The 25,364-nt window shown below is 43.0% G+C and overlaps 1 protein-coding gene and 1 long non-coding RNA gene across 2 annotated transcripts; both read right to left on the bottom strand.

The window, feature by feature from the left end:
- Positions 1–401: 401 nt before the first annotated feature.
- Positions 402–890, bottom strand: LOC141020791 (uncharacterized). Its single transcript, XM_073495734.1, has one exon. It carries the CDS (start codon positions 888–890, stop codon positions 402–404), a length of 489 nt encoding a protein of 162 aa, XP_073351835.1.
- Positions 891–23,831: 22,941 nt separating this feature from the next.
- Positions 23,832–25,351, bottom strand: LOC109737205 (uncharacterized). Its single transcript, XR_002226528.4, has 2 exons — positions 25,076–25,351; positions 23,832–24,421 (listed from the first exon to the last, which is right to left on the bottom strand). It is a non-coding gene; the product is annotated as an uncharacterized lncRNA (long non-coding RNA).
- Positions 25,352–25,364: the final 13 nt, after the last annotated feature.

Genomic DNA, 25,364 nt, shown 5'->3' with positions numbered 1-25,364 from the left:
GGGGGGGGGGGGGGGGGGGGGTATGATGGGCCAAGTCAGAGGCTGTTGGATTGCTGGGCCGCAGAACAAGTGAATGGCGGCCAATTTTCAAAGCGGAAAAGCACGGGAAGGGGGTTAGTCGTGGTGACGGATGTGACTAATGGGACATGGTCATAACAAATCTAGTTAGAGAAGTAATAGTTGAATTCTGGGAATAAATTATCCCAAAGTAATTTACAATAGCACCAATGCCATAAACATAAACTTTTTTTTTTTGAATTTTCACAGGGAGTTCCCCCACCTGAATATATTAACCCGAGGGGTGAGTGCCCAGATGATTACAAGCGCCATAGGGACGCTACAAGAGGGTACATGGAGGGAAGGGGGGAGGCATGTTGCCAGGGAGCCATCGTCCCGTCAACCTAGGGGGAGAGAGCCGTCAGCCAAGAGTCCACATTTGAGCGGCTGTTTTTTGGCAATCGGCAACGCCATAGGACTGCATCCTCACGGTAGCATCCGAGCACCCGAGAAATGGAGAGCCTCTGTCCCTGGAAGACCACAACATTCCGATGTTTCCAGAGCTGCCAGCAGCAGAGCATGACAAATTCCGCCGCCGAGCCGACCACCGCGCCAGCCGAAGCGAGGAATGTCAGGTCGTCCACCGCAGCGCCGGCAGTTGGAACTCCCACTTCCTGCCAAAAGCAGGCATCAAAGGGGCAGGCGAAGATCAGGTGGTCCACGGTCTCCAACGTTGTCGAGTAGATGGGGCATCCAGCATCCACCTCTGCAACAATATGCTTTTTGGCCAGCACGTCGCGCGTGTGGATACGACGTTGGACCAGGAGCCAGCTGAAGAACTTAACTCGCGAGGTGGCGCGCGCAGTCCAGATGAACGCGGCATAATGAGCCATCGCCCTCCGAACCGAAGAAGCATGTAGGACAAACTTGAAGACAGCCCGGAACGCGGGGCCCGAGCATGACGCAGCTGCCGCACGTCGTCGCGATCTTGGCCTGGACACGCGGCCAAGAGCGTGGTGACCGCGGCCAGTTCGCCTTCCCATGTAGGTATTTTGAATAGAAGAAAATAGAAAATATAGGTAGTATGTAGGTATTTTGAATAGGATAGGGGACTAGTGAATAGGTTTTTTGAATATAAAAAAGTTTTCGTAATAGAAAATTTTAGTAATATAATTTTTTAGGTATAGAAAATTTTCAATTATAAAAATCTATTGGAATGCTACATGAGACATTTTTAGGTATCAAATTTAGTAATAAAAAATTTTAGTAAGAAAATTTAGGTATAGAAATTTTTTGTAATTTTGTTTTTCAATATAGAAATGTATTGGGAAATTTAATTATCTTTATGTCATTATCACTTTGTCATCAAAGAATACTATATGAGATTTGATGATCTAAAATTTTCACTCAGTGGAATATGCAGGCTTTGTAGAGTCGTGTCTCCTTGGAGTGATTATCATCCTAGTTACCTCTACTTCCTCTACACCCGAGTCGGTGAGCTAAAAGTCCACCTCCTCCTTCTCTACTCCTCGGTGTTGAATAGAGTAGAATTAGTAAGTAGTTAATAAAACTAGTTTATTTAGTAAGTGCTTAATATAACTAGTTTAGAGAGAGAGAGACCTATATTGGCAAATTTAGTTATGCTTCAAAACATAAGTGATTAAAGACTACTCAGATACATGTTGATAGAATATATTTTGTTTATATTTTGTTTATGCAGAAATCAAGTATTTGCCCCTGCCTCATCCCCGCAGTTGTCCCCATCGCCAACCCCTTAAGATCTCTAGGCGAGAATAGCCAAATCCCCATGTTGTTGATATAGATGATAATATGTTGTAAATGTCGATGATGAAAATGCTAGTGCTAATCGCCATGTCATTGATGTTGATGATAATGCATTCTGAATATAGAGGATGTCTTGGTGTTCTTGTTTGCAATGTACCTCCGAGTGGCCTATGTTTTGCCGAAACGTTGATTCGTTTCCGTTCCGGCAAATTTCAGGCGCTCGATATGTCCTATCTTTAGCAAAGGTCCTGCCAAATTTTTTCATGAATTTTAGCATGACTTGTGCTACAATGTAGGACATATCGAGTGCTTGTGATTTGCCAGAACGGAAATTCAATGATATTTCGGCAAAACATAGGGTATTTTTTCTATGTCCCTGCTCGATATATGGAATGGGTTGACTTTAGGTCTGTTTCGGCTCTTTTGTATCTTTCAGTGAGGGAGAGTGCCCACCATATATATAATATATATGAGAGAGGAAGAATCCCGACTGTTGTCGTGCGGGTCGCTTCTTGTTCTTTTCCTTGTGCTAGATATTTGTAATGCACCAGGGAAAGGAGGAGTAGCGACCATCACCGACGGTCGCAATATCAGAGAGGGAGTGCCCACCATATACGTGAGATAAGAGTTTAGGAAGGAAGACTCGACAGACCTAAAGTCAACCCTTTGCATATTAAGTAATGATGTTTTACCCTTGATGAAATCTGCCAAGTGTGAAACTGGCAGAATTAAAACTTGCCGTGTTTCCATGATGTTTCCCACTAATCAGTAAAGATGTTTTGTTATGAATTACGAGTACATTCATGCCATGCCTTTTGTTTTCATGTAAAAGTATTGTAGCATCACTTAAACTTGCTCTAAATATGCCATGTTAATATAATAGTTTGCTAATGTAGCATACTCCATGATGCTAATGAACTTCAACCTTTGGATGAATTGATGTGCATCTAGCATACTCCATCCACATGCCATGCATATGCACTTTATGTTACTGTAGCATGTCTTGGTCTTGCTTATTGTATATTTCCATGTTGCTGTTATGGACAGATTTGCATTGTATACTTTGACATGTGTGTTTGGTTCTTGTCATAATAATCTATACTTATTATTATTTTGAAGTGCCAGCCATGACTAGCTGGAACAACCACTACCAGACCTCGTTGAACTTCACGGCCTATGAAGTTGACAAAGGCGAAACGAGCACCAACCAGGTAAGATTACAAAACCATCCATGAGCATTGCAAACACATGCATATATACATATATCATCTAACCATTCATTATTGATGATTTCAAATATTCGACTTGCCAGGCGTATGTACGAGATCCATCTCCAGAACCGATCCAGCAGCAGCTACCGGTACCTGACGTGGACATGCTCAGCCATGAGCTTGCCACGTCAAAGGAGAGTACAATGAAGGAACTTAAGGAGTTGAATGACTCCCTGAAGAAAGAGAAGGAACAGATGATCGACGAGAACTCTGATCTCTGCGATAAGAAATTGAAGCTCATTGACCAGAAGGAGCTACTAGTCACCGAGATCGAGTCTATGAAGAAGGAGATACGGCTCCTGAAGGCCGAGAGGGAGGAACTGAAGACCGGCAAAATCTATTTCAGAAAGGAGGGACAGAGCAACAGGAACAAGTTGCGTGAGATGAGGATCATTCTTCGTCGTAGCTAGTTAGCGGATAACAAGTTGTGTGAGATGATGATAACTTTTGCTTGTAGCTAGCTACCGGATAACTTTTGCTTGTAGGTAGCAAGCTAGTTATTGAAAAATATATTCATAGCAGGGTATATATTTGTGGATTTGAAGTTACCACTAGAAGTTTAAATGGCTGCACGTATACTAATAGCTGGGTACTTTTTTTATTACTGAAAAATAAAAATTGCTGGCGTTGCCTCAAAATAAACGTCATAGCTAACACAATATATTGCTGGTGTTAGCCAGGTGGCACGCCATCAGTACTAAAATACTGCTGACGTGTCTGCCAACGCCACCACTAAATTGTTTTCACCGGCGTCATATTGGTGGGGTTGGGTCTCTAGGCCAGCAAGGCACTTTTTCCACGTCATAGTTTTGCTTTTTTCCACTAGTGAGGTCAGTGGCGGGCGGCCCTGCGAGTCTGGCCCGCCACTACTGGCCTTTTCTCACCCATCACTGCTAGGCATTCCTGCAGTAGTGATCTTAGCCATGGGGGCGATTCCAAGGTCTTATCAGAGATCGGCCCCGGGAAAGGGTGCCCATGTTGATCCTTGACCTGATCCAAAACTGGGCCAGGGACCACCGGCTCGTGTTACCCCATGACATGGTGTGACACTGCCTTTAGTTTTGGTTTGCATTCGTTGGTCCCGCAACTCAATTCGATCCATGTTCCTTTTCCAGTTCCTGTGGAACGCTTGCAAGCTCGGTCGTATTAATTGCAGTGTGAGTCCGGCTCATATCTCCATCCATTCTATAGTTGCCTGCCAAACTACATTATAACCAAAGGTTTGCCATGTTGGTACCCCACGGAAGGCTTAGCTGCTTACGCTTGATGGATCTAATCCTGTATTTGTGTACAGAGGCACAAGACAACATCTATCTATCTATCTATCTATCCATCTATCTATCTATCTATACCTATACCTATACCTATACCTATACCTACCTACCTATACTAATTTCTGACTCCCTAGAAATTACCACGTTAATTAGAAAATTACGGCCGCTGATCTGGTGGGACGGAGTTATTTCGGTTTAGATTAATCCATGTAGTCCTCTCAGTTTGGAACGCTGGGAAAATTACGGCCGCTGATCTAGTGGGACCGAATTATTACGGTTTAGATTAATCCATGTAGTCCTCTCAGTTTGGAACGCTGGGAAAAAACAAAAGAAAAAGAAAAATTAGAAGACCCACAATGTTCTCACATACGGCAATGCTTTCACGTACAGTTGGGAAAGAGAAGCCAAAATAACAAAACAAAAGAGATACGATTCTAACTTTCTCTCTCAATGTATCCCACCAGCCCACAATTCTCTCTTGGTAGTTAAAAATAAAAGTAGGAAAAAAATTCTAACTCAATCTCTTTTCACGTTTGAAAATAGAAGGAATCTCAATCTATCTAAAACTCCAGTACATCTTCTCGCTGTTGAAGCCATGAGCCAGCTCCTTCAATGTACGTTCAGGCCTTCATTCTCTCTCGGCTGATGCATGGGGTTTGATTTTGTTGTTCCCGTTTGCCTCCTCTGGAGCAGTACCTAGGGTTTAGTCCTTATTCTTATTCCACAGCCAGTAACTAGATTCTCCTTTGGCCGGCCATATGACATCAAGAACGATCAGGGCATGGATGTAATTTGTACCAGGAGTTGGAAGGTTTCTTTTGCCTTGGGTCAGCGACTTCAAGTCATTGTGGTGGATCAAGCAAGTACGGCATGAATCTGGTGTGTTGTTTTCCACATCTGGATCAGGTTGGTTTTTTTATAATATATTTGTTCAGTAGTCCTATCTTCTCACGGCCTGTCTTCCCATCGAAGCCATGAGCCCGCTCCTTCAATGTACGTTCAGGTCTTCGTTCTCTCTCGGCTGATGCGAGCTGTTTGATTCAGTTGTCCCCGTTTGCCGCCTCTGGAGCAGTATGTAGGATTTTGTCCCCAGTCTTAGAGCATGTCTAGTAGAACCCTCAAACCCTCAAACCCTCAAACCCTCGCTAGCGTTTTAAGGGTCCAAAAATGGTCTTTTTGTGCACTTTTACGGGTTGAAAAACAGGGGCAAAGATTAGAACCCTCAAACCCAACCCTTATAACGGAATATTCCCCATGAATGACGTTGTCGTTGCGGGCATACCGTCGAGCACCTCGTGCACGACGGGCGAAGGGCAGCGCGGGGGCGGAGGGCGGGGCGGAGGGAGGAGGAGAGGCCGAGGAAGGAGGAGAGGCCGGGGGAGGGAGGCGGAGAGGTCGGGGGGCGGGAGGCGGAGGTGGAGGCGGCGGGCGGGCGCGCGGGAGTAGAAGCCGGCGGGGCGGCGGGCGGAGGGACGGATGGCGACGGCCGGGGGCGGGGCGAGCGCGGCCCGCCCCGCCGCCTCCGGCTCCCGCCCGCCGCCTCCGCCTCCGCCTCCCGCCCCCCGACCTCTCCGCCTCCCTCCCCCGGCCTCTCCTCCTTCCTCGGCCTCTCCTCCACCTCCTCCCGGCCGCCGCCGCGCTCGCCCCGCCCCCGGCCGTCGCCATCCGTCCCTCCGCCCGCGCCGCCCGCCGCCCCGCCGGCTTCTACTCCCGCGCGCCCGCCCGCCGCCTCCGGCTCCCGCCCGCCGCCTCCGCCTCCGCCTCCCGCCCCCTGACCTCTCCGCCTCCCTCCCCCGGCCTCTCCTCCTTCCTCGGCCTGTCCTCCTCCCTCCGCCCCGCCCTCCGCCCCCCGCGCTGCCCTTCGCCCGTCGTGCACGAGGTGCTCGACGGTATGCCCGCAACGACAACGTCATTCATGGGGAATATTCCGTTGTAAGGGTTGGGTTTGAGGGTTCTAATCTTTGCCCCTGTTTTTCAACCCGTAAAAGTGCACAAAAAGACCATTTTTGGACCCTTAAAACGCTAGCGAGGGTTTGAGGGTTTGAGGGTTCTACTAGACATGCTCTTATTCTGTTGCAAGTAACTGGACTCTCCTTTGGACGGCCATACAATTAAGAACGAATAGGCATGGATCAATCTTGAGGCAATGATGTACTTTGTACCAGGATCGGAAGGTTTCTTTTTCCTTGGATCAGCCACTTCAAGTCATTGGGATGGATCGTGGTGGTGTTTCTTTGCGAGCAGAGTTCAAATCATTGATTTTGTTGTGTGGATTTTCTAGCAGATGAGCAGTGAATGCGGAGCAGGTGCAAATGTCGAGATGATTACTTCTTCCATGAGAATCCAGGAGTAGCTGTGTTCTGTATTTTGTTGGAACTCAAAGGTGCTCTTCATGATTTCACTTGCAGGTCTAATCAAAACTTCTCCCTCATGTCATGCAGGTTCACACAACAACCCACCCAATCCACAAATGGAGGCACGTAGTAAGAATAAACGCCTCTGGGGAGGTGCAGGGGCGACATGTCGAGATGATTACTTTCTATTACAATTCAGGTGTAGCTGTGTTCCGGATTTCATTGGAACTCAGAAGTGGTCTTCATGATTTCACTTGCAGGTCTAATTAAAACTTCTCCTTCATGTTATGCAGGTTGACAGAAAAATCCACCCAACCAACAAATGGAGGCACGTAGTAAGAACTTAAGAATCAATGCCTGCGGCCAGGCGGCGTACAAAGGGTCAAAACTACCCATAATTAACATTGCACCCATATGTGCTACTAATCCATGTATCATTCAAATAACTACTTAATATATTTATATCCCTTCTAATATAGGTCAAGATATATGCGATGGGACACACAAGCTGTAGTATTGAGTTATGTCTTTGCCAAGGTGAATACAAAACATTGTCAGGATCAATCCTTCATGACGTGTGTTGTTGTATTTAGTTTCGCCTGCGGCGAGGTGCTGATACGATATGTCAAGATGATTACTTAATCCATTAGAATACGGGAGTGCCGTGTTCTGAATTTCCATGGAACTCAAAAGTGGTATTCCTGATTTCACTCGCAAGTCTAATCTAAACATCTCCCTCATGTCATACAGGCTGACACAAAAATTCACCCAATCCACGCACGGAGGCACGTGGTAAGAATTGGCCGCCTGTCTACAAAGGGTCAAAACTACCCATAGTTAACACTGGACCCGTACGTGCTACTAATCCATGTCTTTCACATATATTCTTAATTTCTGTATTTCCCTTCTAATATAGGTCAGGATATATGTGTGATGGGACAGACAAGCTGTTAGTACTTGGGTTATGTCGTGGCCATGGTCAATACACAACATTGTCAGGATCGATCCTTGATGAGGTGTGCTGTTGTATTTTATGTCAGATAAGCAAATTAATATTCCGTTTTTGCAAGTGTGCTTATATATGTACTAAAATATTACAATTAACTGAATTTCTCTGATTGGAACTGTTCTCTGGAAAGTGCACGCCTATGACAACTGTAGTTGTACAAGGCCTACTATCACCTGTTATCATGATTTCAGTCTGGACTCGTGTTATGGACTGCTGGGAAGACCTAAATCTCTTATTGCTTCCTGTTTAACAAAGGAACCAAGAGTCTGGGAACTATTATACAAAAGGAGAAGTACAGAGCAATAGTACCATGCAGTCAGTACATGTAACACGAAGCATCAGACTTATCCTCCAGGCCTGTTTGTTCAATAATAGCACAGAATAGTGCCATGCAGTCAGTACGTGTAAACATAGCAGTAAATTTGTCACCTGAGATAATCAATGGATGGGGTACATCCACACTGTCTATAATCCAATTTTTAGTTTTATATACATATTCTAATATGTGGTTACACCGGTCAAATGCATATTATGCAAAGCCATTATTAAGATTAATTGCTATTAGTTTAAACAAAAGCTTTGTGGGACCCTTCAAATTCCAAATGTATTAATTTCTGTCAATTTTTAAATTCCAAATTATTATTTTTTGGTTTGACAACTAACTTAAAAAAGGTGTGTTCTTTAGTTTCCAACTTTTTTTCTTACTATTACTTGATGATCAATAAAACTGAGCTATGTTTATTTTCCTTCAAAAGTATGCTTAGTTTGAAGGGTATATGAAGTGTCAAGAATATCAAGTATCTGAGGATACTATACCTAACTGTTTTACTAGAATGAGAAAGTTTACGCGAGTAACACATGATATATTTTTTAGCATGCCACATAGTTAAATATAGTCTGTCATTGGTGCAACAGAATTTCTTGGGATGATTCACGCCTATTACACATACCTATACTAATTAGAGACTCTAGAAATTAGCATGTTAATCAGTAATTATGAGCCGTTAATCTGGTGGGACCAAGTTACTACGGTGTAGATCTATCCGAGATTTTTTTAGTAGATCAATTCTAGAAATTAATAAATAAATCTATTTGCTATTATTATATACTAACGAGCCGTTGTATTGACCCGGATTACCAATCCATAAAACTTGCACGTAACCACGGACCAAGTCCAGTAGTTTAAAAAAAGGGAACAAATCCAATCTGGTCACGTATAGTTTAAAAAAAGGGAACAAGTCCAGTCTGGTCACGTAGGCTGATGTAGGCAAATAGTTACTGCTGTACGCCAAAAACGAAAATAGATCCTACCGTGCCTAGCTTGATTTTAGTTAGGTATGAAAACGGAACTCCCAATATCTCTCGCCCTTTACCCATGGTTCTCCGCCGATCCACACGATACTCACGCTGCAGCAACTCAATCGAGCAGCCATCCTCGGGATTTCTTGCCGGATGCAAGCCAGACTGCGCCAGTCAATCGCTCCGCACTGTTGTCCCAAAATTATTATTAACGGATGCACCGCAGCCCAACCACCATGGAGGAGGTGCCGCACGTCATCGAGGACGACATACCAATGCACCGTCGTCCACGCTCGCCCGTTATCGCCGGAGCTTACTGGCAAGGAGGCCATTGATCGGCAATCCTTCCAATTCTGCAAGGTTCATCTGCTGCTCCCTTTGAAGTGAGTTTTACATTGGATGTCCACTCGAGCACGGCGGAAAATACGTTTTAGGTCAAAGCAACGGACAATGTTAATATGTGTGACTAATATTTTTGGATTTCTTATAAAACAGATGCTGCTTCGTGGGCTTTTAACTCAATCTAATTTTAATCTTAAAGGAGATGCTGATTCAATCTAATTTTGATCTTAAAGGAGGTGCTGCTTTGAGGGTTATTCGACCATGTTGGTAAATTTAATTTCTCTTTTAACATCATTCTAATTGTGAACTTAGTCTACAATGGTTGGAACTCAAGGATGCAACATTGGAATTTTGGTTCAATTTCTATTCCGCAAAAATAGCTTTGTCCCTTTGTTTGCTTTGGGTACTTGATAGTGGACACGGCATTTTTCCTTTTCCAATTTAAGATAAGTTCATTTATGTCGTTCCTCAACATTATTGTGGTGGCATATCAGGTTCGTTTCTCGCAGAAGAAAGAATAAACTATGAACTCCTGCACTCCGGCATTTGCTAAGCTGGTGCATGAAAAAAATGTACGACCAAAGACACACTGAGGATCAAGGCGCATGACAAAACACATATGACAGATCAACACATACCTATGAGGTATTGTATGCAGCGGGGCTGCTGCTACATCCAGTTGCTCCAAATATGATCATGTGATGGCAGCTATACATCTGATATCTCACGCAGTTTTGTCTCAGTTCGTGCGAAACTAGCCGGAATGGTCTGATTCTTCTCATGCAATCTTCACGTATATGAGTACATAATTTAGACTATTAGTACGTACATAAGTTTCTTCTTTAATCATTTAGAATTGTTTCTAATGTGGCACATGTAATGTTTTTTTTTTCTTTTTGAAATCTTCGTGCATTGTAATTCATCGTGAAAGATAGGAAAACACTTACCTGCCAGTTTGGAGGGCATCCAACATAAAATAGATTACATACAGATTTTGACACATAAGATTACGTTTTTATGGTTTACCAATGATTCATCTGCACTGCTATTCCAGGAACGAAGTGGATTTCTAATAATTTCTTAGTTCATTATTACTGGATATGTAATGTGTTTTTATTAAATTTTTATATGGGCCGAGACACGCAATGGCAGTGCAAGTCAAGAACTCTTACCAACACTACTAAAAACAGGTCGAAGGCGCAAGGCATGGTATATCTAACTGAAAAGTGATCCATGACACCAACTACATGCACGCTACTCTTCGCCTAATAACTGACATGGACAATACATTGCAGGTGCAACAGGGAAGTACGTACCAGAACCAATCTGCACAAGGGCTTCAACCTTGACGTGTATAGACAAGAAAGCAAAATAATAAATGGCTGCAATATACATATATAAGCCCATGCTTACTGGTAATTAATTTGTCGTATGGTGGTCTTCTTATAGACAGTCTCATTATTGTTTTTTGTCAGATCTTAATACGCGCCGACGACTTTCTGATTTAGTTATTTCGATTCTATGATTTTCCGCTGTGTATATTAACGCGGATGCATAGATTTCACAAGTTAATCATTTGGATTATACTTGGTCAATTGGAGCAGATTTAATTTGGGCAGGGCTATGACCATCAGATGTTCTTATAAATCAATGATGATGTACTGCATATTACTAAAACCAAACAGTCTCTCAATGTTGTTAACAACATCCATTGCAGATTAGTGAGTTAGGGATTCATTTTCCCATTTGTTATATTTATAACTATGTTTAAGTTTTGTAGGATTAAGTTGTGCGAGAATCGACACTATACCCTTGATTATTGTTGCCGTGTAGGTTATATAACCAAGTTTGACCTTTTATTTGTTGTGTTCTTTTTCCTTATTTTTGAACTTTTCTAAACTTTTTTCTATGTGGAAATTGTCGTGGAAGCAATATCATGTGATATGCTTAGATGATTAGTGCTTTTATTTGATATGCTAACATTTTAGTTTCACTGTTTGACTGCTTTTGTTTGCATTGTTTGAAAATACAGAACCCTTATTATTACATTATCTTTCTTACTGGGCAACATGATAGTTTGCGTGTATCTAGATCTCCAAGATAAAATAGAACTCCATAGACATACACTAACTTTCTCGCGAGAATATAAAAATTCTTTTAAGGTAACACAATTAGGTTGTTCTATACTTACGAAGGATTACCTCTTACAAAGATGTTTGATGAAAAGTATATGGAGCATCAGTTGAAAAAGAACATTACATAAATCTGAATATTTATTTATTACTAACTAAATTAAACATTGCCATCCTACATGTTTTATTGTAGTAATTTGACATATAACCCGTTGAACAAGTTTGTAAATGCATAAGCAACAATTGAAATACTTCCTCCGTTCCTAAATATAAGTCTTTTTAGAGATTGCAATAAGGAACTACATGCCGATGTATATAGATGTATTTTAGAATGTAGATTCACTCATTTTGCTCCGTATGTAGCCACTTATTGGAATCTCTAAAAATACTTATATTTAGGAACGGAGGGAGTACTAATGATGTTTTAGAAACTGGCATTGTCCTGAACATGCATGTTTGACCATTATTAATAATGTCAATATGATTATTAATGAAACTGATTTTTATTAAACATTCAAATGGTAGGTAAAACGTTAAGCAAAGCATGTGCAAATTTGATGCACTAAGTTATGTACATAACTGAAATATGAACATGAAATCCGCAGTTTTTTTTGGCAATTTAGAATCTTACTCATAGACAATCAAGGGATGAACTACTTCGATGACAACAATAAATGTATTTTATACTAGCAAAAATGCCCGTGCGTTGCAACGGGAGAACAAAAAAAAAATCCACGCCCTCTTCTTTAAACAACGCCCCATCCGTATTACCTCTTGTCCTTCTTTTTCACCCTCTTCGTGGTGTCAACCCAATCATAACTTGTCAGAACATGGTAAATCCCAATGCGATGAGCTCCACCACTACATGAGACACCTGTCATTAATGGGCCTGAATGCTCTAACATTCAATGCTGCCACAAAAATACTTATATTTCTTAGAAGTTAGAATAATTGAGGATGATACAAAGGAAAGAAGATTTAGTTGGACGCTTTCAATTGTAACGGGGTGTACTACCCAACAATTGAGATGACCAATACCAACGTCGCAAATTACCATATTCTAAAAGCTCATTGTGCTTTGGTAAACCGTTTCCCTAAAAGCATAAACGAGAGACGTATATTGTCTTACTTCCCCCTAAGAAAATTAATATACTATTACGTAATATTTTTGTAGTTGATCCTAGAAATATCTATATATATATATATATATATATATATATATATATATATATATATATATATATATATATATATATATTTGCAATTAATCCTAGAATTCCTATAAATCTTTACTTTTAATCCTAAAAAAGACAGTCAATCACCCCACCCAAAACATAATACTTCATTTCGATGGGAAAAAATCATAATAAAACAAATAGTACAACTTCCACCAAAACAAAAGAGAAGAGGAGAATTTGAGACCATCAGACGAAATGAGCAGGTGCTACAGCTTGAAAGAGCTCTTCTTGGTCAATCGAGCTTTGTTCTGCAACAATCAAGCTATCAGATCAAGAAAAGAACATAACCATGAAATACACATCGACTGGTCGATCCTATCCAATAAAAATATTGGGTTGGTGATACATCCCTAGTTGACCAAAACTGGCGTGGAGTCGGTCAAAAACCAGGGCGTATACTTATGTGGGTCGTGGGATTTTGCTAGATTGAACGACATGTTCCCTCAATATAAATTTTGAACGAGAGGTTTCGGATGTTCGTATTGCATTAAATTTTGGTGCTTCTCTTATCTTCCTGAACTTCTTATCCTCCTGCTCGTCTTTGTCCACCTCATTCTAAATGGTTTAGGATTTTCGGGATCAAGATGGTTTGTGCCTTTTCACGTGTCTTTCTTCATTAAATGCGAAATTCTCCACGTTGCAAATAATATTCTTGAATAGAATAGATAAAGGAGAGTTGGCCTAAGCATTGATGCTCGATTACATGTATAAAATTCTGTAACCTGCAATCCCCGATCACAATAATATATATATATCCCTTCATGTACTGTGCATATAAATACATGAACTTGTACAGTTCTGAGTGTGCCATCGAATAGGTTTCAGTTCATGTGCATGTACGTAAACGCGCACAGCCCAGTGGCTTCAGTGGTGGTGGCGCCTGCACGAACACATGCATATACGTGAACATGCACAGCCCAGTGGCTTCGGTGGTGGTGGCACGTGCACAAACACATGCATGCACGCCGTCGTGCTTCTCCAGCGGTTTGTCACCGGCAAGCTCCATGCGCTCCACATGTCATGATGCTCCTCGTCGCCCACATGCATTTTTTGTGTATCGAGCCCACAGATCCTTCCTTTACTTACTTTCATTATATGCAATCCTTCTTTAACGGAATTGCCTTACACACGATCTTTTTTCATCCGATTCTGTACGACAAGAGAGATGCTTGGTTCAATCTGATGTGGCCCATAAGCCCAGACCAGTCTTATCGTACACCACTTTGGATGAATTTCATCGTACTCCTTCTTTAATTAGTGCCCATCCGCTTAATAATTAGATTGCCCCAAATATGAGGAGGCTACTCGTTTTCAGCATCTGTTCGTTGATTTCTGAGGTGGTTGGTATATTAATCGGTGGGGATTGGTTTACAAAAGTGGGATGGGACAATTGAACATCTAACGTTCTTAGCGCAGCTGGTTGTTGTAGCTAGATTACATGGGATGTCATGGGTTCGATTCCTAGAGTGGTACGAATTTTTTGCGCTGCAGAAGAAAGCCCACTCGCATGGCTATTGGCCCAGATTTTTCCTGGGCTCTAGGAAAGCCCATCCGCGAGGCTGCCTAGCCCAGGACGGACTTGTTACATACGAACTCCAGCCTGCGATATTTCTTGCGATGGTAAGGCACAAAAAATTACTACCACATCGGATAGTAAAAAATCTTTAAAAAATAAAGGTGAATGGATGAAAAAATCGGTGAAACGCACCTTGCTTTCTTAGTAGGTATAGATAGTATCCATTCTAAATATGCATTAAATACACTAGCTCGTGCAACTACGGGTTGATGACTAGTGTGTCTAATTACCAGCCTCACACGCAAGATCGCAAGGCATGATGAAGGTGTTACGGCAACTGAAAAACTTATTATTCTTTATTCTAGAAATAAGTGCGTGTTTATCATGTGCCAGTGTGCATCCACATCTACCATTTTCAAGAAGTTGCTCCCCACTGCTCCATATTCTCTTACCATGCGCACTGTCCACATCAGCAATCAACATGCAGAGTCCCACCTAAGCAAATCTGCCACCTTAGCAAAAATTATTTTCAATGGAACGAATCGTCTGATTGTGTTAATTCCTGTCGCACGAATTGCTTCCCTTTCTCTGAATGTGTTAATTCCCGTCGCACTGATTGCTTCTTCGTGCGACGGTTCCTTCCATCTCCCTTCCACCAATAAATCTCAGCGTAGTCTTCCCAGTTCTTCTGCTTCCATCTTTATTTGTTCTACAATTCCCATATTGCGTCGCCATCGGCCCAACCTTCTCTGGCCCTCCGAGACCTGCGCGATGCCACCCTCCGAGAACCCCATGATCGGCGCGAGCCTGGACTATGTTGGCCCAAGCCACACGGCATGGCGTCGACCCGACCTCCCGGCCAACCATGGGTGCCACCATCAGCCTCCTCCTTCAACCTTCATATCTATGTGCCCAGATCTGAACATCGTTTAGCTTGGGTGGAGGCCCTGATTTCCAGATGGAGTAACTGGCGCCAGGAAGGGCGAGGGCGTCTGGCGTAGTTTGGCGGCGTGAGTGATCCAGACCTATCCCAAGCATGGACGTTTCTGTTGGATCCCAATCAAACTAGCGCCTATGTAGCCAACTCGCCATGGTAGAAGCAGGAAGATGGGGCTGCTCCCATCGTATATTTGTCCAGATCTTTACGGCAGTGTTGTTTCTCAAGTCGCCAAGGTAGGAGCAGGAAGAAGTGGATACTATACCAATCCGCTTCACGATGATTGGAGCCAATTCAAGCCAGTAGCAGCCGTGGCCTTGCAGATGCTTTTTTTTTTGGGTTCAGAGAATTAGATCACTTCAATTTCTACCTTCAGTTTCCTGGATTACTACACAGTAAATTACTCTGCATACATTTTTGTATCTGAACACAGATCAATTCTATGTATGAATTTGATTGACATGGATCTTTGATCTGGACTTGAGGTGGTTAATTTTTCTTTCTCAGTTTCATTTGCAATTGCAAGTATAATTAGTTGCTACATCACATTCAGATACATTGTTCTCAGTTCTTGTTGATCCTTTTGTGCAAAAAAGAAGTTATTGCTAGGTAGGAGCACGGAGATGAGGCTGTTCCCGTTGTAAATTTGTCCATATCTTTACCCCTGTGTTGTTCCCCTGAAGGCATATGCGCTTTTTCAGTGGCACTAGTAGAAAACAGGGCAGGGGGCCGGCCGGGCCTCGTGGGGCATTGGTCCCGGTTCGTCTGGACCCATTTGTCCTGGTTCCAGACACGAACCGGGAGCAATGGTCCTCGCTCCTGGCCCACATCCATTGGTCCCGGTTCGTGGCTGGAACCGGGACTAAAGGTCCCCTTTCTGTCCCGGTTCCAGCCACGAACCGGGACCAATGAGGTGGCTATATATACCCCTCGTCCGCGAGCAGAGCACTCCACTGCTTTGTTTTTCTGGCCGGCGAGGGGAGAGCTTTGTGGTGCTCTAGCTCACCTCCTATGCACATGAGGTGTTCGATGAAATGCCCGAGCCACACTAGTTAAGCTGTCTCCTCTCGGAGCTTGACCTCCAAGCTCCATTTTCCTCGAGATTTGTCTAGGTTTAGCGGTTCGTCACATCCCGTCCCCGTCTTCACCACCGTCGATCGCCCGCGCCGATCTCATTGCCGGCACCACCGTGGTGAGCCTCTTGTTTTATCTTCTTTCTGAAAGAAAAATTCTTATTTGTATTATTAGATAGATACTTGTCTAATTTTCTTACTTTTATTATTGCTTGTTATTACATAGTGCGATGGTTTTGGTATCCGCCCCCGTCGGCCCTCGTCCTATCTATGATTCGGATGTGGTATATTTATAACTATTTGGTTCATTTATTGTTTATGACAATTATGCCGACCAACGTGACATAGATTTTATTTATCTAGGAGGTATGTGAACCGGAAATTCCAACCGACCCTATTGTCTAGAGGTTAAATTTAGTTGAAGAAGAAAACAATTACTTGAAGGAAAAAATAAAAAAATTGAGGAGGAGAAGATGATATTGGAGTTGCATGTTGTGGATGTCGTCGATGATCATAAGATCAAGATGGATGCAATGCGCTTGAAGATTGGAAAGATTAGAAAATATGCCATTCATATCGAGGCTTGGTATCATTATGCCGTTGGATCAATTGTTACCTTGGTTGCGATTATGATCGCATTTGTTGTTGCATTGAAATGTTTTACATAGTTTCAATGTATGGTTTAATTAGATGCTCTGAAGAGCTATATGTTGTTCAATGAGAACTATGTATGTACTTTGGTTTAATGTGATGATGAACTTCTATTAATTTGGTCACTTATCTATCCATGATGTTCTGTAATGGTTTTTGACACACTTAATTATATATAATGCACGTAGATGAACCGGCAATGGATGTACGGTGACAGACACACCTCCGAGTACGTCAAGCGCGAGCATAATTTTCTCGAAGTGGCTGAGGCAAACAAGCAGAATGGTTTTATGTGCTGTCCATGCCCTATATGTGGGAATACGAAGTCTTACTCTGACCGGAAAATCCTTCACACCCACCTGCTTTATGAGGGTTTCATGCCACACTATAATGTTTGGACCAAGCACGGAGAAATAGGGGTTATGATGGAAGACAGCGAAGAAGAAGAGGACGATGACAACTATGTGCCCCCTGAATACGGCGATGCTGCAACGGGGGAAGCTGCTGAAGATCAAGACGAACCAGACGATGTGCCCGATGATGATCTCCGTCGTGTCATTGTTGATGCAAGGAGACAGTGTGAAAGTCAAAAGGAGAAGCTGAAGTTCGATCGCATGTTAGAGGATCACAAAAAATGGTTGTACCCCAGTTGTGAAGATGGCAACACAAAGCTCGGTACCGTACTGGAATTGCTGCAGTGGAAGGCAGAGAATATTGTGCCTGACAAAGGATTTGAGAAGCTACTGAAAATATTGAAGAAGAAGCTTCCAAAGGATAACGAATTGCCCGACAGTATGTACGCAGCAAAGAAGGTCGTATGCCCTCTAGGATTGCAGGTGCAGAAGGTACATGCATGCCCTAATGACTGCATCCTCCACCGCGGTGCGTACGAGGATTTGAACGCATGCCTGGTATGCGGTGCATTGCGGTATAAGATCAGACAAGATGACCCTGGTGATGTTGACGACGAGCCCCCCGGGAAGAGGGTTCCTGCCAAGGTGATGTGGTATGCTCCTATAATACCACGGTTGAAACATCTGTTCAGAAACGAAGAGCATGCCAAGTTGATGCGAGGGAACAGAGAGGACCGTAAGAAAGACGGGAAGTTGAGAGCACCCGCTGACAGGTCGTGATGACCCACAATTATAGGGGATCTATCATAGTCCTTTCGATAAGTAAGAGTGTCGAACCCAACGAGGAGCAGAAGGAAATGATAAGCGGTTTTCAGCAAGGTATTCTCTGCAAGCACTGAAATTATCGGTAACAGATAGTTTTGTGATAAGGTAATTGGCAACAAGTAACAAGTAATGAAAGTAAATAAGGTGCAGAAAGATGGCCCAATCCTTTTTGTAGCAAAGGACAAGCCTGGACAAACTCTTATATAGAGAAAAGCGCTCTTGAGGACACATGGGAATTATCGTCAAGCTAGTTTTCATCACGCTCATATGATTCGCGTTCGTTACTTTGATAATTTGGTATGTGGGTGGACCGGTGCTTGGCTGTTGTACTTTCTTGGATAAGCATCCCACTTATGATTAACCCCTATTGCAAGCATCCGCAACTACAAAAGAAGTATTAAGGTAAACCTAACCATAGCATGAAACATATGGATCCAAATCAGCCCCTTACGAAGCAACTCATAAACTAGGGTTTAAGCTTCTGTCACTCTAACAACCCATCATCTACTTATTACTTCCCAATGCCTTCCTCTAGGCCCAAACAATGGTGAAGTGTCATATAGTCGACGTTCACATAACACCACTAGAGGAAAGACAACATACATCTCATCAAAATATCGAACGTATACCAAATTCACATGACTACTAATAGCAAGACTTCTCCCATGTCCTCAGGAACAAACGTAACTACTCACAAATCATATTCATGTTCATAATAAGAGGGGTATTAAGATGCATAATGGATCTGAACATATGATCTTCCACCAAATAAACCAACTAGCATCAACTACAAGGAGTAATCAACACTACTAGCAACCCCAGGTACCAATCTGAGGCTTTGGGACAAAGATTGGATACAAGAGATGAACTAGGGTTTTAGAGGAGATGGTGCTGGTGAAGATGTTGATGGAGATTTACCCCCTCCCGATGTGAGGATCGTTAGTGATGACGATGCGATGATTTCCCCCTCCCAGAGGGAAGTTTCCCCGGCAGAACAGCTCTGCCGGAGCCCTAGATTGGTTCCGCTAAGGTTCCGCCTCGTGGCGGCGGAGTTTCTTCCCAAAAACTTTCTTATGATTTTTTCTCGGACGAAAGACTTCATATAGCAGAAGATGGGCACCGGAGGCCTGCCAGGGGGCCCATGAGGCAGGGGGCGCGCCCAGGGGGGTAGGGCGCGCCCCCCACCCTCGTGGCCAGGGTGTGGGCCCCCTCTGGTATTTTCTCCGCTCAGTATTTTTTATTAATTCCAAAAATGACTTCCGTGAAGTTTCAAGACTTTTGGAGCTGTGCAGAATAGGTCTCTAATATTTGCTCCTTTTCCAGCCCAGAATTCCAGCTGCCGACATTCTCCCTCTTCATGTAAACCTTGTAAAACAAGAGAGAATAGGCATAAGTATTGTGGAATAACATGTAATAACAGCCCATAATGCAATAAATATCGATATAAAAGCATGATGTAAAATGGACGTATCAGGTCGCAGTGGAGAAAAATCGAGAGAAAGTACTGGGCTGAGTTTGCAGGTGACCCAAGGAACGTATGGTTTGGTTTAAGCGCGGATGGCATTAATCCTTTAGGGAGCAGAGCAGCAATCACAGCACCTGGCCCGTTACTCTATGTATGTATAACATTCCTCCTTGGATGTGCATGAAACGGAAGTTCATTATGATGCCAGTTCTTATCCAAGGCCCTAAGCAACCTGGCAACGACATTGATGTGTACCTAAGGCAATTAGTTGAAGAACTTCTACAGCTGTTTGTAACCATCAATGATTAGCCTGCTCTCAGTAACCTTTCAGGACAGATAAACAAGGGATACCATGCATGCACGCACTGTTTAGCTGACACTGAAAGTATATACCTGGACAAATGCAGGAAGAATGTGTACCTGGGCCATCGCCAATTTCTTCCGACCAACCATCAATGTCGAAAGAAAGGCAAGCATTTCAAAGGCGAGGCAGATCATCAGAAGAAGCCCGCCATGAGTACCGGTGATCACGTACTTGCTATGGTCAATGATTTACACGTAATCTTTGGAAAGGGTCCCGGCGGACTAGTTGTTCCGAATGACGCTGAGGGACACGCACCCATGTGGAAGAAGTAATCTATATTTTGGGACCTACCCTACTGGAAAGACCTAGAGGTCCGCTCTTCAATCGACGTGATGCACGTGACGAAGAACCTTTGCGTGAACCTGCTAGGCTTCTTGGGCGTGTATGGGAAGACAAAAGATACACCTGAGGCACGGGAGGACCTGCAACGTTTGCACGAAAAAGACGACATGCCTCCGAAGCAGTATGAAGGTCCTGCCAGCTACGCTCTTACGAAAGAAGAGAAAGAAATCTTCTTTGAATGCCTGCTCAGTATGAAGGTCCCGACTGGCTTCTCGTCGAATATAAAGGGAATAATAAATATGCCAGAGAAAAAGTTCCAGAACCTAAAGTCTCATGACTGCCACGTGATTATGACACAACTGCTTCCAGTTGCATTGAGGGGGCTTCTACCAGAAAACGTCCGATTAGTCATTGTGAAGCTATGTGCATTCCTCAATGCAATCTCTCAGAAGGTGATCGATCCAGAAATCATACCAAGGCTAAGGAGTAATGTGGCGCAATGTCTTGTCAGTTTCGAGCTGGTGTTCCCACCATCCTTCTTCAATATCATGACGCACGTCCTAGTTCATCTAGTCGACGAGATTGTCATTCTAGGGCCCGTATTTCTACACAATATGTTCCTCTTTGAGAGGTTCATGGGAGTCCTAAAGAAATATGTCCGTAACCGCTCTAGGCCAGAAGGAAGCATCTCCATAGGCCATCAAACAGAGGATGTCATTGGGTTTTGTGTTGACTTCATTCCTGGCCTTAAAAAGATTGGTCTCCCTAAATCGCGGTATGAGGGGAGACTGACTGGAAAAGTGACGCTAGGAGGGGACTCAATAATATGCAGGGACGGGCATTCTTGGTCTCAAGCACACTCATACTTCTATAGAACTCTACCTTGGTGACCCCGTATGTCGATGAACACAAGAACAATCTGCGCTCCAAACACCCGGAGCAGTGTGACGATTGGATTACATGTGAACACATCAGGACTTTCGGCAGTTGGTTGGGAACACGTCTCAGATGTGACAACACTGTTTTTTATGAGTTGTACTCGTTGTCCAGGGGACCATCTTCGACTGTATTGACTTACAAAGGATATGAGATAAATGGGAATACATTTTACACGATCGCCCAAGATCAAAAGAGCACCAACCAAAACAGCGGTGTCCGCTTTGATGCAGCAACCAAGAGGGGAAAGGACACATATTATGGTTACATAGTGGACATATGGGAACTTGACTACAGACATGATTTTAAGGTCCCTTTGTTTAAGTGCAAGTGGGTCAATCTGTTAGGAGGCGGGGTATAGGTAGACCCACAGTACGGAATGACAATAGTGGATCTAAACAATCTTGGGTACACAGAAGAACCATTCGTCCTAGCCAATGATGTGGCGCGGGTTTTATATGTGAAGGACATGTCTACCACACCAAGAAAAAGAAAAGATAAGGAAGCAAACACATCATACGATGAGCCAAAGCGCCACATAGTTCTTTTAGGAAAAAGAAACATCGTGGGAGTGGAGGGCAAGACAGACATGTCCGAAGATTATGAAAAGTTTCATGAAATTCCTCCCTTCAAAGTCAAGGCTGACACAAGCACCTTGTTAAACGATGAAGAGTTTCCATGGTTACGGCGCAATAAGCAAAGAACACAAGCGAAGAAAAAGTGAAGACTTTCTCTCCACGACTATTATGATGATGCCTTTGATCTAGAATATCCATGTAACACACGAGTTTCCGTATGAAACCCTGATACTTCGAAAGAGATTGTCCGTTTTGTACACGAAGTGCATCCGGTTTTTGCACATGCTATGTGGGTGAAATGATGATACCATGTCAACTTTAAACCTTTTCGGAGTTCATTTGTAGTGCATTTCATTTTCTGGGTCATATAGCTCAAAAAAATCAGTAAATGCATGAAAAATAACAAATGAAGTCAGAAAGGGTTGAAAATTGATGATGTGGCTTTGAATGGTGCATTAAGTATGGACTTCAAATAAGTTCAAAATAATGAAATCCCTTTGTAACACACGAGTTTCCGTATGAAACCCTGATACTTCGAAAGAGATTGTCCGTTTTATACACGAAGTGCATCCAGTTTTTGCCGTAACCCTCTCAACTTTTTAGCACATGCTATGTGGGTGAAATGATGATACCATGCCAACTTTCAACCTTTTAAGAGTTCATTTTGTAGTGCTTTTAATTTTCAGGGTCAGATAGCTCACAAAATCAGTAAAATGCATGAAAAATAACAAATGAAGTCAGAAAGGGTTGAAAATTGATGATGTGGTTTTGAATGGTGCATTTTGAACACACAAAAAGTCTGGAGTTCAAATAAGTTCAAAAAAAAAGAAATCCCTTTGTAACAGACGAGTTTTTCGTCCCAAACCCTGATACTTCAAAAGAGATTGTCTGTTTTGTACACGAAGTGCATCCAGTTTTTCCCGTAACCCTCTCAACAGCACATGCTATGTGGGTGAAATGATGATAACATGCCAATTTTCAACCTCTTTAGAGTTCATCTGAAGTGCTTTTCAATTTCAGGGTCATTTAGCTCAAAGAATGAACTAGAAAACTTTTATGAAACTCTAATAGCAAAAATAATAAACTAAAATTTATGCAACTAAAATTATCAAAGTATTTTTTGTTCAAAACATTAAAAGCACAAGGAATTTTTCATAAAGAACTTTTTTTATTAGAAACTTTAATAGCAAAAAGAATTATGATAAAGATTTTTTGTTATAAACTAAAATAACAATTTTTTTTTTCAATATAATGATAAAACACAGTAATATTAAATAGCAGGAAAAAGAATCACTCCAAAATCTATTTTTATAGTAAAGTTAATCACAAACTAGTGATTCACACAAATTTCAAATAATTCAAATTTAAAATATTCAAATTTGAAAACTATTGGCACTAACAGAAACTTTATATTTTTTTGATCTAAAAGCAAAAAGAATTAAAAAAATAAAGCAAAAAACAAAATAAAATAAATTATGCAAAAAAACAAAACAAAAAAAGTGGAAAAAAATAAAAATGCCACCTACTAGGCCACCATGGCCTGAATACAACTAGAAACCCACCAATGGGCCAGGATTCAGGCCCGCACAAGGCCCATTAGGCCCACAGGCAGATACAATGTGTTTAGGCCCGTAAGCCTGCATTTGATAGGAGCTCGAGAGGGCAGCGGACGTGGGGGTTATAAACCACTCCGAGCCCCTCTCAACAAGGGAGGTGGGACTAAACTTTTGGCCGCGGCAGCAGCACCCCCTTTCGTCCCGGTTGGTGGCACCAACCGGGACCAATACCCACCTTTGGTCCCGGTTCGTGGCATCAACCTGGACCAATGCCCCCCTTTAGTCCCGGTTGGTGCCACCAACCGGGACCAAGGGTCTCTGTTTCCCGCCCTTTGGGCTGCTGACGACTTTTGATGCCTCGTATAGGACAAGTAACCGCCTCGAGTTGGCTTATTACATGGGAGTTTGGTATGCTTGCTCACAACCGATTCCAAGGGCAGCTGCTCATGCTCATTTTCAATTTTCTTGGTGCATACGACAGTCTCTCCTACGACGCCACACCCAAAGAAAATTTTACCTTGGCAAATTCAAATTCCTCTTTGTACTGTCTTGAGACATTCATCTACTACAAAAAACAAGATAGCAAACACAATGTTACAAGAAAATAGTACAAGTTCATAGCACACAAGATGCTAACACCATGATAGTACAAGTACATAAATGGCTCATACAACACATACCAAATAAACTTAGTTCACAATGGTACAAGTTCATAGCACATAGGAGGTTAACACGATACATAGCAAATAGTTTGGTTTAAATGATTTAAAACATCTTAGATTCTAACTATTGTTCAGTTCCCATGTCCTCTTAATCCATCCAAGCCTCACACTAGGAGCAAAACCCTTGAATGAAGAGAAAACATCACGATATTTCTGCTCCAACAAAAGTTGTGAAGCATAGAAATGCTCATCAGTACCAGGTATGGCTCCATCTGCAATGACCATGGCCACCATGTCATGTATCTCATGTCTCTTTGATCCGACGATCTGTTTTTCTTGGAGGCCTGACACAAGGTGTAATTTTGTCAAATCAGCGGTCTCTTTTTCTTCAGGACCTGGCGAAAGGTGTAATTTTCTTCGTGCATACGTCGGTCTCTCCTCTGACAACATCACATCCAAAGCTAATGCTACCATGACCGATTCAAATTCCTCTTGTTCTTGTTCTTTATTTGAAATATCCATCTGGCACAAAAACAAGATAGCAGACAAGATGTTAACAACAAGATAGCACGAGTTCATAGCACACAGGATGTTAACAAAATGATAGTACAAGTACATAAATAGTTGACACGATACATAGCACATAAACTTAGTTCTCAATGGTACAAGTTCATAACACATATGAGGTTCACACGACACATAGCAAATAGTTTGGTTCAAAGGATTTTAAACATCATAGATTCTACTTATTGTTGAGTTTTCATGTCCTCTTAAGCCATCCAAGCCTCACACTAGGAGCAAGACCCTTGAACAAAGTGAAAACATCACCATATTTCTGCTGCAACAGAAGTTTATCGGTCTATTTTGCACTCGCATTTGCCACTCTCCCATCTTGGTACGGACTTGCCATTCCCCTTCCACATCTATTAGATGCACATATCAACACAACGAGGTCTAGCAGGAAAATGAGGGCCATATCAGGCACTTGAATCATAGCAATAGCAATAAAATGCCCACTGCCCATTTGAATCAGTAGCAGCATATACACAAGACTAGCCAGATCAAGCAGTACCAATATCAATCAGGGGCAGCATACACACAGGACTATCAATCAGTGGCAACAAAATGTTGGTCCGTGAGGAGGTCGGCGAGACAGAGAGGAGGTGAGGCGCTCACCGAGCTCGGTTGAGGTGCTGGCTGGTGAGGAGGTCGAGGTGGACGGAGCGGAAGCAGGGCGTCGTCCGGCGGCCGGCGAGAGCAGGGGCGGCGTCCGGAGGCCGGCGACAGCAGGAGCGGGGCCGGAGGCGGAGGACTAGAGCTCGGTCGCGGAGGGAGCGGGGCCGGCGGCGGCGGACTGGATCGGTCGCGGGGGAGACGGCGGCGCGATTTCTTCCCTGATGGAACCTAGCAACGAGAGGAAACAGAGGAGAGGCGTATTGGTGGGCTCGGGAGAGAACTGGGCCGA

Source organism: Aegilops tauschii, chromosome 3 (assembly GCF_002575655.3).
Source record: "Aegilops tauschii subsp. strangulata cultivar AL8/78 chromosome 3, Aet v6.0, whole genome shotgun sequence".
Taxonomy (NCBI): domain Eukaryota; kingdom Viridiplantae; phylum Streptophyta; class Magnoliopsida; order Poales; family Poaceae; genus Aegilops; species Aegilops tauschii.
The sequence above is the reverse complement of the archived record's forward strand: the minus strand, read 5'-3'. Positions and strand labels throughout refer to the sequence as shown.

What these genes read in the sequence shown, in the direction of transcription:
- LOC141020791 (XM_073495734.1), bottom strand. Translation starts at nt 890, where the DNA reads ATGGCTCATTATGCCGCGTTCATCTGGACTGCGCGCGCCACCTCGCGA.